The sequence below is a fragment of the Galleria mellonella genome, unplaced genomic scaffold, assembly GCF_026898425.1.
Source record: "Galleria mellonella isolate WM207_F2 unplaced genomic scaffold, CSIRO_AGI_GalMel_v1 utg36, whole genome shotgun sequence".
Taxonomy (NCBI): Eukaryota; Metazoa; Arthropoda; class Insecta; order Lepidoptera; family Pyralidae; genus Galleria; species Galleria mellonella.
Window position 1 is genome coordinate 7,726,486 of NW_026442086.1, and position 14,281 is coordinate 7,740,766.

The following is a 14,281-nucleotide window of genomic DNA, read 5'->3' on the forward strand; positions in this document are numbered from 1 at the left end:
GTTTCCCGCGCTTTGTGAGCGGCTGTATGGTTGAATACCGGTGCACAAAATTAAAAAAACAAGTGTAGTGCCGTGCCCGCCAAAAATATACTAATATGGCGACTTTATTTAATTAATAACTTCAAGATTTTTATTGTTTTGTGTTATGTAATAAGTATTAGGTAAGTTTGTTGTGTTAAAATAGTAATTAAAAAATTTAATACAATTTCTTCGAGTTATGAATATAATTTGAATCATGTTAAAAAAACTGTAGTTAAGAGATAGGTACGTATTGATCTTAATGAAATAGATGTAGAAGCAACACGGAATGAAACTTTTCCGATTAAAAATAATCATAATCCGTCCATAATTGGCTAAGTTATCGAGTACCATACAGAAAAAAAAAGGAAAATAAAAAATACAATTTAATTGAAAATCATACTTTCTTCTTTTCGTTCGACTTCAAAAAGAACGAGGTTCTCAAATGGGTGGGTGGTTTTTTTTATATTTGTTTACTTCTAACTCTGTCATCACTTGAAACCACCAATTCGGAAAATTCTTTTTTTATTTGAAGGAATATACCTACTTACAGTTTGGTCCCATAGCAATTTTAAGAAAAACGGTTTAGTAGTTTAGTTTTTAAATAAAAATAATAGTTTTTCTTACATCTGTAATCGTTTTTTTTTGTGAGACACAGTCTTTTTGTCTATTATACCTTATAGCAATTTAACGGCTTAACCAATCATTAAGAAATTTAAAACAAAATTACACGAACTATATTGGATGGAGAACGATTTAGTCTATCATACCGGTACCATATACTAATATACCGGTCACGTGGACAAAGTCGCGGCATTAAGTTAGTACTAAATACATTTAAAATTATAATGTAATTAAATGTAACATTTAGCATTGCAATTAAAAAAAAACAAATGTAGTGCCGTGCCCGCCAAAAATATACTAATATGGCGACTTTATTTAATTATTAATTTCAAGATTTTTATTGTTTTGTGTCATGTAATAAGTATTAGGTATGTTTGCCTTAAGTCCTAACTTACTAGTATTTTTATCTTTGTATTATTATTACTTAGACATCTCTTTCGACAGTTTTACCATAGAACATGAGTCTAACTGGAAGAGATTGCTTAGCAGTAACATCGAAAAGCAATCAAATCGCAAATTAACTTCCAGAGAGAGATTTTGCATAAAACTTGTCTGCGTGGGTACCTCTGTCCCATTTATGTTTCTGGCGTGAAGCAGCCTTTAGCTCTGTTTCGTCAGAGTAATATTACAGGGCTCAAAGGTACCATGGACATTACAGTGTACTCTGCGATATATGTGGTAACGGTTCACGTCTATAGGTGACGGTTACCACTATCCATCAGGTGGGCCGTGGACTTGTTTGTTTTTCAAGTTTCATAAAATATTACTATAATTCAGTTGTGTGTGTGAATGCTACTAGCATTAAATCTTTTGCAATACATTTTCTTTTGGTCAATAAATTTATTTAAATAAATAAGGATTATTTATTTTAATTACTTTATTGACCAACAGAAAATATGGTACAATAGGCGGACTTAATGCTAGTAACATTCTCTACTAGTCAACCTTTGGCATGAACTGTGAATCACGAACGCGGTATTACATTATTGGGATAGGTAAAAAAAATAACGGCTAATAATAGTTTATGTCTAAAATAATATAATTTTTATAATTAGTGAAATAAAGTGTAAGTAAATAAATACCTCCCAGGCATGAGAGGCAAGTGAACATTACTGGATTTCGGCGGCGTATTATCTTGTACACTAATTGATTGGATAAGAGCTCGTGAGACGCTCCCGCGGGATATCTATGGCACGAGATAATGTTTGAGCCACTTACAGTGCTCTGTTCCCTGTTAACAATTTCGCTTTCAAAAGGAGGAGATTTTTATCTGTATTATTATTATGGAGCTTTATATTTATTTCCGATTTTGAATTTCTTTTTTCAATCGATATCTGGCTTGGCTCTTTTTTATTTTATGACGATTGTAGCCATTTTGATTTTGCGGGGTGAGAGAATAATGTACACTTTCTTTTTCATTCTTAATTATTGTATTCTTGACTAGCGGCCCGTCCCGGCGTTGCATGGGTGGACATTTTTACACTTTAAAAAATAGCCATTAAGGCTGCACACGCGACGGAAGCTTAAAAATGGAGTAACTTCTCCCGTTTTTCCGACATTTCCCTTCACTGCTCTGCTCCTATTGATCATAGCGTGATGAAAATGCCCAGGAGTATGAAGAATAATTGTAACAAGTTTCGTTAAAATCCGTCGAGTAGTTTTTGTTTCTATAACGAACATACAGACAGACAGACAAAAATTTTACTGATTGTATTTTTGGCATCAGTATCGATCACTAATCACCCGCTGATAGTTATTTTAGAAATATATTTCATGTACAGAATTGATCTCTCTACAGATTTATTATAAGTATAGAAGATAGATAAAGTTTAATTATTTTTCGACTATCATCAATGTAATATAGCTACGAAATATTTAGTGAATACGACTAGTTTGTTAATGTAAATTAATTTCTGAAAAAAAAAAATGTTTTCCACAAAGTAAAAAGTCTTTAATTTTTTAAACATTAGATAAATGGATAAATGTGGCATGACTAGTTATTTTTATTTCTAAACTAAACTACTAAATTGATTTTGATAAAATTTCTATGACACCAATCTGTAAGTATATCCTTTCAGATAAAAAAATAATTTTTGAAATTGTTTTAGAGATAATGGAGTTATGAGGTAACAAAAAAAAATACAATCAAATTGAGGTACTTTATCTTTCTGAAGTCGACTGATTAAGTGTAAATTAAGATCACTTTGTCATTGTATTTGTTCACTTGTCGTGCTATAAAAAAAGTTAGATGTTTTTGAAAAAAAAAAACTAAAAAAATGTTGAAATAATGGCACCGCCAGCAAGAGATTGAATGTGACATAAAGTTTTTAGTTATTGATAGTATCGGAACTCAAAACCTCGAGATCTCTAAGTAATTATATAAATTGAAATCGTACATACATAATTGTAATAAAATGTAACTTATGTTTTGTTGTATTTGCCATATTTGACATGTGGCTACCTTCCTTTGTGGGTATCGTGAGAGGCGACTGAAGGAACTTAATAGAGAGATAGGCGGCAGCGACCAAATTCTAACTGCGGTTGCCAGCTCGCCTGCTAATCGTGGTAACTCCCAAAACTCTCCCTTATAGGAGAGACCTATATTCACCAGTGGACAGTTAGCGGTTAATAGAATCATAACAATTATGTTGTGTTACAAATTTAGTTAAATCCGTCATCAGGCAGCATTCAAATAGTTGTTTTATTACAATTACTTGTTGTTTTTTTGTGGGAAAATTAGGTGCGTCACACACCACTGCGCGTCGACCTTCCGCCTCTCCGAATGACAATAGGATTTACAAATGACATGTCATTGGGCAACAATCATTGTAATACAAGTTATTACTGAATCGACTTATGATATATGCCGTGTTGGATGAGCCAATGTGCGATTGCTTAGCCGTTACAGATTTATTATTTATTTAATTTATTTATTTACCACTTTATTGTACCAACATTAAAGGATTTGTTGAACAATTTTTAATAAGTATAGTGTAGTACAAAAGGCGGTCTTATTGCTAAGCAATCTCTTCCAGACAACCTTTAGGTAGAAGGATTTAAAGAATAAATAGGTAGGTGGCGCGTTAAAAGAATAGATCTGTAAAAATAATATAAAATAATAAATATCTGTAACAGCATAATCATATACACATACATAAATAAACACATATATCCAAATATATACATATATACACATACACATACGTACATATATAAATATATATACATACATAGATTTAATGACTTTATGACACTTATTTCAATAGTTTTATTTATTAAATTATTTATGGACAGCCAACAAAATATACAGCCGTGTAGGTGCCGGTGTAGAATATACCACCCCTTCCTTTCCTGTGGGTAACATAAGAGCCAACTAAGGGATTTTTTTTTGCTGAGTGAAAATGGTATGGTAACCCCGCCTGTGCTAACGGGATACGCTGGCGGTGCACCAGTGAAGGGTGATAGATGAGAATAAGTTGTTACCTATTGAGAAGAGCCCGCAAGAAACTCAACAGTTACTCTTTTTAATCTCTGCTAACATTATATGTATTTAGTTAAATGTACTATGTCTAAAATTACATGGTCATTAAAAAGCCCGTGTATGATCGACTAACACCATGCACGCTTGTCATTCAAGTAATTGTTTAGAGTGTAATAGGCTTTGTTCAATAAGTATTTTTTAATAATAGTTTAAAATTTATTAAAAGGTAGATCCAAAATATATTTCGGTATCTTATTATGACATTTAATGCCTTTTCCCTTAGTCGGGGGGAAAGGGATTGTTAGTAATGGAGACTGAGAATCCCATTGCTAGCAATATACCCAACCAGGTCGACCTCCTAGCGGTTCCCCCTGGAAACTATCATGGTTAATGCCTGATGAATTCATCAAGATGGGCTAACTAGCCTATTTTCATTCTCATCTATCACCCTTCACTGGTGCCTCGCCAGCGTATCCCGTTAGCGCAGGCGGAGTCACTACATTTTCACCCATCAAAAAAAAAATGGAGTAGGATACATAATGATTCCCATATCACCTCAGTGGCTTTACCGTTCGTACCGTACCGTGTTACAAAAACTCCTATCATTATGATAGATTTGATTTCGAGGTTGGTAGTGATTAAGCATCATTAGCGTTACTTGTGTCGTCATTTCCTTATCTTACTTAAAATAAAACAATTACCTACATGTAACATTCTAGTTCCAAAGTATGGTATGTTTTAAAATAAATTAATTAAAAGGCATATACGCTTTGTTAAAATTATTCAATTAAACTCCAGAATTGTTTGGTGCCCATTCCAAAGTCATGCGAAAAGACATTTCTTTTTTTGGGAGCCCCTGTCCTCTTAAACATAATTTTAAATACGCCAATGTATATACATTTTAGCTGTCTGGTCCCGGCGTAGAATGGACCAGCTCTTCCTTTTTGGGGGAAAAAGGGATTGTTAGTAATGGAGATTAAGAATCCCATTGCTAGCAATATACCTAACCAGGTTGACCTCCACGCGGTTTCCCTTGGAAACTATCATGGTTAATTCCTAATGATGGGCTGACTGGCCTGTTTTAAGAACTATTCATCATCGTCATCATTTCAGCCATTACCCGTCGACTGCTGGACATAAGCCTCCCCTATAAACTGCCATAAAGAACGGTTCTGAGCCACCTGCATTCACTGACTGCATCTAGTGGGGGGTCGTCCGACACTGCGTTTACCCGTACGTGGCCACCATTCAAGAACCTTTCTTCCCAATCGATTGTCGGTTCTTTGAGCTATGTGACCAGCTAATTGCCACTTCAGCTTGCTTATCCTTCAGGCTATGTCGGTTATTTTGGTTTTTTTGCGGATATCCTTGTTTCGGATTCTATCGTGCAAACAGACACTGAGCATAGCCCTCTCCATAGAGGCGGCTAGATACTGTTAAATATATATATATATGTCAAAAAATATAAAATTGAAATTACAAATAATAAGAACATTCCAAAAGTATATATATATATATATATATATATATATATATATATATATATATATATATATATATATATATATATATATATGCTATGATTGAAGTCAGTGCTTTTTTTTTGTTTTTGTGATATAAAATATTTTTAATAATTTAATCATTTAACCTACAATATGTACACCATTCATTGAAAGACCTTTAAACAGCCAATCCCTCTCCATAGATTAACCGAATGAAGTAACTGGGTAAACACACGTGGTAGATAACTAACTAGTTAATATATTGTTGCTGATTAATTTTGTGTGTACACAGATCTTACATAGTTTAATTATATTAACATAGTGACTAACCCGTAGATAACGGGCACGTTATTTATTAGTTTACACCCAATGCCATACTTACGATAAAGAATCATCTACTTTGCTAGACAACCGACTTAAAAAGAAGGGGGTTTCGATTTGTCTATATTTTATTTATTTATTTATTTCTTATTGCATTTCGTAATGTGGTTGGTAAATATTGAAAAAATCTAATTACCCGGTTGCCTGGAAGAGATCGCTTTTAGCGATAAGGTCGCCCATTGTTTTCTCATTGTGATTATTTCTTGTAATTGTTTGTTTTATAATAAGTTTTTTTTTATACAACTTAGAATGGTAAACAAGCTGACGGCCCACTTGATGGAAAGTGGTAACCGTCGCCTATAGACATGAGCAGTACCATGGACATAACAGAGTATACTGTTTCGCCCATGATACCCCCCATGCGTTGCCATTCCTGAGGACTCAGGTGTTATTCTTCTGTAGCCTGTAAATTCACGCCATATCTCATCCTTCAAACTGAAACACAGCCATGTAAACACAATTGCTTCACGGTAGAAACACGAATGGGACAGAGGTACCCAAGCAATCCACTTTTCCACACAAAGTCTCCCTCTGGTGTTTATATGTTATTATATATATTATGGGCATTTTAGTTGTATCTTACTATATTTCAAATCTAAATCTGTCTTGATAGTTATTATTGAAATAGGTAGTGTTTACTTTTCATAAAAAAGTGGTTTCTTTTGTACAAAACAAGGCATATTTTTTTTATTAGGAGCACCGGTGATTAAAACAGTAGAGGTCAGTTGCCTTATCGTGACGAACTCGATATACAAATAACCGCGATGATTTCCAGTGGAGTCCTCGTGGAGGTCGATCTACTAAGATGTATTGCTCGCAATATGTTTGTTAGTACCCATAGGTAGCAATTCCTTATAGTATATGATATTAATGATTAAATTACAATTACATATGAGCTTGTCCCATGTGTGTCGCCCCACGGTCAACTGCGCGCATGACCGGCGAGACATAATGCGCTTCCGCCGGAAGGGCTATTGTGGCCATTTTCATTTCGCCCCGACATTGTGCGCCCGCGCACACCGTGTGTATTCAATGTTGTGTAATCAAGCGCTGCATGTATGTTGGTTTAACTTAATACGTAGTATCATTAAAACTATGTAATATATGTATGTATATGTAAAGTAATACATGTTAAAATATAAGAGTTACGTACGTATATATGTTACAGTCAAAACTCTTAACCAGTCAAAAGTACTGTTGACTAGCAAAATCAGTCAAAAGCACTAATAACCAATAATTAAGGTTCTTCAAAACCTACTGCAAGCACCAGTCTTTCAAAAAATTGGTCTTACATATCTAATTGTACCTCAAGTTGTCACTTTATACTACCTTTTGTGAAGAGAAAATAAACCATTCATTCATTCATTTTGAGTCAATACCACTTTTGACCAACCTGTTGAGTCAAAAGTACTTTTGATTAGTTAAGAGTTTTAACTGCAACATATAAATAGTTTAGTACACCACTGTGAAAGGCGTGAATGTCGATATAAACAATACCAAAAGCGTCTCTTTTTTTTTAAATAAAATCGAAAATCATATCAGAAGCAAACATCATAAGAAAAAGGCCACACTGAAAAAAACAATGGGCGGCTTTATCGTTAAAAGTAATCTTTTCATTGCAACCTTTGGATGGTCAGGAATGTGAATGTGAATGGGAAAGGGACTCCATTTTCCGCACTTAGCCTCTCATTTGGGCCATTGTGCGTATGAGTCGTGGCTAGTGCAGCCAACCTAGCTCCGTCCAGAAGCGCAGAAGCTTCCTGGGTTCTTCACAGAGCGACCTCACCGTTCCGAGGATTTCTAAACGTTGATGGGCCACAGCCTCACATTCCAGGATTACGTGAGCTGCCGTTTCTTCGGCGTTGAAACAGCCTCGACATAGAGGGCTGTCTGTGGCTCCTATTGTGTATAGATGTTTGTTTAATGGACAATGACCCGTTATTGTCCCTATCATTGTTTTGAGATTTTTTCTGTCTAGATGGTCAGGAATAAGGGTGGCTAATAAATAGCAATATCTATATATTTTTGTTACAATATCTATGTACGGATATGATAACGAATATCTTAAAAGTATTTTTTTTTATACAACTTAGAATGGCAAACAAACTGACGGCCCACATGATGGAAAGTGGTATCCGTCACCTATAGACATGAACAGTACCATGAACATAACAGAGTATACTATTTCGTCCATGATACCCCGCATGCGTTGCCATTCCTGAGGACTCAGGTGTTATTCCTCTGTACCCAGTAAATTCACGCCATAACCCACCCTTCAAACCGAAACACAGTCATGCAAACACAACTGCTTCACGGTAGAAACACGAATGGAACAGAGGTACCCAAGCATTCGATTTTTGTACAAAGTCTCCCTCTGGTTCTGTAACCTGAAAAATAATACTGGGTAACAGACTTTTAACATATTCGAAAATAGTTATCCGACTGACATGGGCGATATTGAAAAGGGCGATGACCTTTCTTCCGTTCAAAGAAATCCAATTTATAGATAGATATTGCATCGGTATTCATGCTATCCGTGCCTAGTCACTAGTAATGTAAAATGATTAGGTCGAAGAAATGAATGGAAAAAAAGTAGAATGTATGAAATGATTTATAAACATACAACTGTATAAACACGCCTGTTTTTTTTTAATGGGTGATAATGGTATGGTAACCCCGTCTGCGCTATTGGTATACACTGGCGGGGTTCCAGTGAGGGATGACAGATGAAGATGATAGTAGGTCAATTGGCCCATCCTGACGAATTAAACTAGAATTAGTCATGATGGTTTCCAGGGGGAACCACGTGGAGGTCGACCTGACGGGGTATATTGCTAGTAATAGGGCTATTTGACCCCATTACTAACAATCCCTTTCCCCCCTAAGCACGCCTGTTGTACATCTTTATTTAAAATAAATTATAACATGTTTGTGTACAATAAAGTATAAATAAATTAATTAACATTTGAATAATATACCACGTTATTTTCATCAGGTTGGTTTCCTGAACCCAGATTAAGGCTAGTCCAGAAATTATGGGTTCGGCAGCATCTGGAATGGGTTGCGAGACGCCAGGCGGTGATTTGCGACTACCATTCACCGGCCTCAAGTTCTCTGCGAACCAACTCCGCGCCCTGAACTCCTACGTAGACGAGTTGTATGAGGAAGACCAGAAAGGTAGGATATTCTTATTTAATTAAAGGAAATAGAAGTCTTAGTCATTTAAGATCAGATTTTTTTTATGTAATGTTGATATTATGAATATATAGTAAGTACTTTTGTTTCATTACTTTTTAATGGGTGAAAATGGAACGGATACCAGCCTGCGCTGTCGTTATACACTGGCGAGGCACTAGTGATAGATGGATAGGTGAGGATGAAGACAGGTTAGTCGGTCCATCGTGAAGAATTCGACAAGAATGAAACACGATGGTTTCTTGGGAAAACCGCGTGAAGGTCGACCTTATAGGGTGTATTGCTAGCAATGGGGCTGTTAGAATCCATTACTAACAATCCCTTTCCCCCATATTTCACTATTAACTGATTACTGCTACGCTTGTGCAAAAATAAAGGCTGTATATTCTATTTTACATCAATAAACAAATTGTTGTGTTTAATTGAGCATTGGAAGATGTATGGAAAGATTGTTACCATATTATACATTCTCTATTGCATTTATAAAAGAAATACAGCGATTAGTGTAACATCTTGTTAGCAAAGGTGGGTATATTTCTAAAAGAGATCTCTTCCAGTCAACCCAATGTATAAGCGGGTAAACTAGTGCAGGAAAGGTACAAGAAAAAAAGGACTAAGCGTTAATAAAAAAATTATAGAAAACAAAAAAAAAAAACATCCACAAATTATAATGCAAATAGTATAAATTGAGAAGGAGTGTTTGTACAAAAATCGTTTGCTTGGGCACCTCTGTCTCATTCGTGTTTCTACCGGACTCAGGTGTTATTCCTCTGTACCCTGTAAATTCACGCCATATCCCACCCTTCAAACCGAAACACAGCCATGCAAACACAACTGCTTTACGGTTGAAACACGAATGGGACAGAGGTACCCAAGCAAACGATTTTTGTACAAAGTCTCTCTGGTAAAAATGTATTATTAACATAATAATTATTGTACCGTATTTCTAAAGAATGTCAATATATATATTATTATTTTTATAAAATTTATGATGTAAATATAGTCCCAAACTTACATACATAAAACAAGCCATTTTATAGCAAATCTTTTGGATTAATTATAACATTATTGATCATGTACGTAGGTCAGATGTCGACAGAGATGGAGAGTGAGGTGGAGAGTCTTGTTCAGCGTATAGTGGACGGCGCTGGTCAGAGGGACCCGCGGTTCAGGTGCTGTCACCTCATCGCCCTACATAGAGGGAAAATGGTTAGTTGTATTATAAGGAGGCATGGGTAATATCGATACCGATCCGATATCTATACATTGGGTTCCTTTGGACATTGAAGGCGGAAATAAAGTCATTACCCATTCCGATGTCGCTCGCATCGGTCGGATATCTATCTTAATTTCGATCGCGTTCTTCATATCTATTTTAAATATTGGATAACAGACATTTAATATATTCGTTATTGGGGCCAATATATAGATACTGGAACTAAAATACATAGATATTGCCATGTATTTGCCATCAATCAATACATAAAATAAAATCGTAACTGGTCGCTGTCTGTACATGTAAGATATATAAGAAAAACTATTATAGGGGGGCTTTATGAACGCAATAGAATCCAAAATAATGATTTTTAGAATTTTTGTCTGTTTGTATGTAGGTTTGTGCGCGCTAATCTCAGAAATGGTTTAACCGATTTGAATGCGGTTTTCACTAATGCTCTACGGTTTGCTCCACTTAACATTTAGTGTTTATTTTATTTCAATCGGTTCATAAATAAAAAAAAGTTATATCAATCTAAAGCATCACATATAAAATGCTATAAAATAACCGATCAGTTGAATTGGCTGAAATTTTATAAAGGTATTAGGTATGTAATTATCATTTAAGTATATAATACAATATAAGATCGGATCCATGAAGTTTCAATGGGAATGATATACGGGAACTACATAGTTAGAAGCGGGCAACGCTGCGGGAAATCATATAGATATTGTAATAATGATATTAGTAAAATGATGTTCAGATGCGGTCGCGCTCCCTGGAGTATTTAGTGACGTTGGACTCTCTCCCTGTGCTGAATGTGAACGATGATTGCCGGCTAGAAGAAGGCCCGGTGGGCTACGGGAAGGTCAGGATCACTGGCAGGGGAGCCGACAAGTGGGAGGAGTTCCTCACACCCTCGGGATACTTGTGCAGGTAAATCTTATCTTACAAATGTAATAAAATTGTCTTCAGTAAATTAGAGGTCTTAATAAAAATATTTTTAACAATTTTGTATCTGTCTGTATGTTTGTTCCGGTATCACGCAAAAAAAAACAATAGTTAAAAAAATAACAATGCGATTTTCATAGATGTATTTCTGAAGGTGCAACTTAAAACCTGAATGGCTACCTAGTGCCTAAATTCACGCGTTTTTATAAATGTTTTTTTTTTAACTACAATAGTGGCAAGCAAGCATAGGGTCCGTTTAATGGTAAACAGGGTAGCGATATCCTTACATATGAAATTAGTGCTTTGTCGTACTGACCACTTTGATCTGAAATATCTCCTCTTTGGTTAAGCATTCCAAATTCAAATTTATAAATTCATTTAGCTGGTAGTTTAGGATGTTTTGAGAGGGACACTGTTGTTTATCCCTTGACCATTAAGTTCCTTCAGTCGCTTCTCACGACACCCACAGAATAGAAAGGGGGAGACCATTCTATGTCGGAATCACACGGCATTGTATATTGAATTATAGTTATGTATATACTGAATAATAAATATATAATATGTTGATGTAATTTACACATTTTCTTTTTTTCATTTAAGAGTTTCCTCTTGTCGGTGCAACTAATTCATGCATCTTCTTCCAGCCAGCTCTATCCCAGGCCATATCTTTGACCTCCCTATACGACATGACACCTAGTGTTTCTTTTATATGTCCCATGTAGTTATTCCTCGGTCGTCCTCTTCTTTCGGAAAATCTTTTTGTTAATTTACACATACTTGAATAAAAATATACGCATATTACGCCGACCCCAAATGATTGGGATAAGGGTAGGAAGATGATGATGACACTTACTTGAATAAAAAAAAATTATGGAGTCATTGTATCTAATATATGTACTCGTATATAATCTAAGATTATAGATTATCTTGTTCAGGGATAAAGTATTGGAGCGGTGGGTGTCGCTGGTGGCACGCTGCACGGCGGCGCGCGGCGGCCGCGGCCGCGCCCGCGTGCTGTGCGCGCGCGCCGCTCGCGTCGCTAAGCCCTACCACTACTGCTACTTGGAGAGAGGTAACTCCAGCAACCACACATGCTTACCACTCAACATCATCATCATTTCAGCCATTATTCATCTACTGCTGGACATAAGCCTCCCCATAAACTGCTATGAGGACGCTCCTGAGCTTACCATTGACTCCTTGCAGTAGATTTGATATAATGGCTGTAATGATGATGTCAGGTCATACATAAATTCTTTATTTTCGTGTGCGGTATTACGTCTGTGAACATAAGTAGATATTCGCTTTAGCAAATATTAATACGAAATCCGTGGACTATTACAGATATTGGCTTAATAATAAAATACATTATCCTTATACAGTTCTTAATGAAAACGGTTGATATGGCAACACTTTGGGTTGAGAGGTTAGTAACAAGTACCTACAAGTTAATTAGTTTAGACATCTCCGACAGTTGACTAGGTGACGAGGTTTAAAATCAGTTGTTAATCCCAGGAGGTTTCGTTTTAGTTTACAATCTCAGTTTTCATAGATGGCGATTACATAGAAATTGTGAGATCGATTCTGATTTTTTTTTTATACAACTAGAATGGCCAACAAGCTGTCGGCCCACCTGATGGAAAGTGGTAACGGTCGCCTATAGACATGAGCAGTACCGTGGACATAACAGAGTATACTGTTTCGCCCATGATACCCCCCATGCGTTGCCATTCCTGAGGACTCAGGTGTTATTCCTCTGTACTCTGTAAATTCACGCCATATCCCACCCTTCAAACCGAAACACAGCCATGCAAACACAACTGCTTCGCGGTTGAAACACGAATGGGACAGAGGTGCCCAAGCAATCGACTTTTGTGCAAACTCTCCCTCTGGTAAAATTTCTTCTGATTTCTTTAAACCTATCTATAAAATTAAATTTTTAATTTGATTTTACAGCGAAATATTTGTTGTAAGGACTGGTATGAAGTGGCTTTCTAATAAAGTTAATATTTTTTGTAATTTTAGTTAATGACGAATGAATGAATGTATGAAAACTTCATTTATTTATATATTTAGGACAACCAACAAAGCGTACATTTATATCTACTTAAAATACATGATAATATGGTTACATTATAAAATGCTGCCTCAATTAAAGGCCGCCACGACACGCGTATACATAATATATTATTCATAGTATGAAAATTTATAAAAACTACAATACTAGTTATACAATAAATAGACTACAGTAATATTTTAGATTTGAAAGATTTGTACACTTATAATCTGTACATATGTGCAATGATACATGCCATGCTGTTATTAAGCTGAATAAATTTAACAAAAGAATCTATACAAAGTTGATTTGAATTTATTGTTTCCTTCAAAGAATGATTATAAAATTTAACAATATGTACACATACAAAATGAATGATTAATTAAATTAAAAAAACTTATTTACAAAGAGAGTGATTACTTTAGTTTTAGTATATTTTCAGTTCCAAATCGTTAATATTTTTTTTTAACTAGGTTCATTTTGCGGATGTACATATCATTGGTTAATTAAAATTATTTTGTTTAATTCCGCTACCATTAGTATGTGTGCGACTGTCAACACTCGAAGATTCACTTATTAGGGGTATTTTAACCGATTTTACCAGAGGGAGACTTTGTACAAAAGTCGTTTGCTTGGGTACCTCTGACCCTTTCGTGTTTCAACCATAAAGCATGGGTGTGTTTCGGTTTGAAGGGTTGGATATGGTGTGAATTTACAGCATCTAGAGGAATAACACCGGAGTCCTTAGGAATGGCAACGCATGGGGGGTGTCATGGGCGAAACAGTATACTCTGTTCTTCTTCTCTGGACTTCTGCAAGAATACACCTAGTTCAGTTAAATACGAGTAGTAACATAT

General features: G+C 35.5%; 1 protein-coding gene across 4 annotated transcripts in view; it reads left to right on the top strand.

Annotated features, from left to right (window-relative positions):
* The window catches only part of LOC113513357 (uncharacterized), a 39,833-nt gene continuing 25,552 nt past the window's right edge, over nucleotides 1-14,281 (top strand). For 2 of the 4 annotated variants that reach the window (XM_052897517.1, XM_052897518.1), the window contains exons 1-5: nucleotides 1-161; nucleotides 9,002-9,183; nucleotides 10,286-10,410; nucleotides 11,181-11,353; nucleotides 12,304-12,440. In XM_052897517.1, the coding sequence (XP_052753477.1) occupies nucleotides 9,042-9,183; nucleotides 10,286-10,410; nucleotides 11,181-11,353; nucleotides 12,304-12,440 (577 nt within the window). In that variant the 5' untranslated portion in view covers nucleotides 1-161; nucleotides 9,002-9,041. Of the gene's footprint in view, nucleotides 162-895; nucleotides 1,011-9,001; nucleotides 9,184-10,285; nucleotides 10,411-11,165; nucleotides 11,354-12,303; nucleotides 12,441-14,281 lie in introns of those variants that run through there. The other 2 variants (XM_052897519.1, XM_052897520.1) reach the window with 2 other exon arrangements.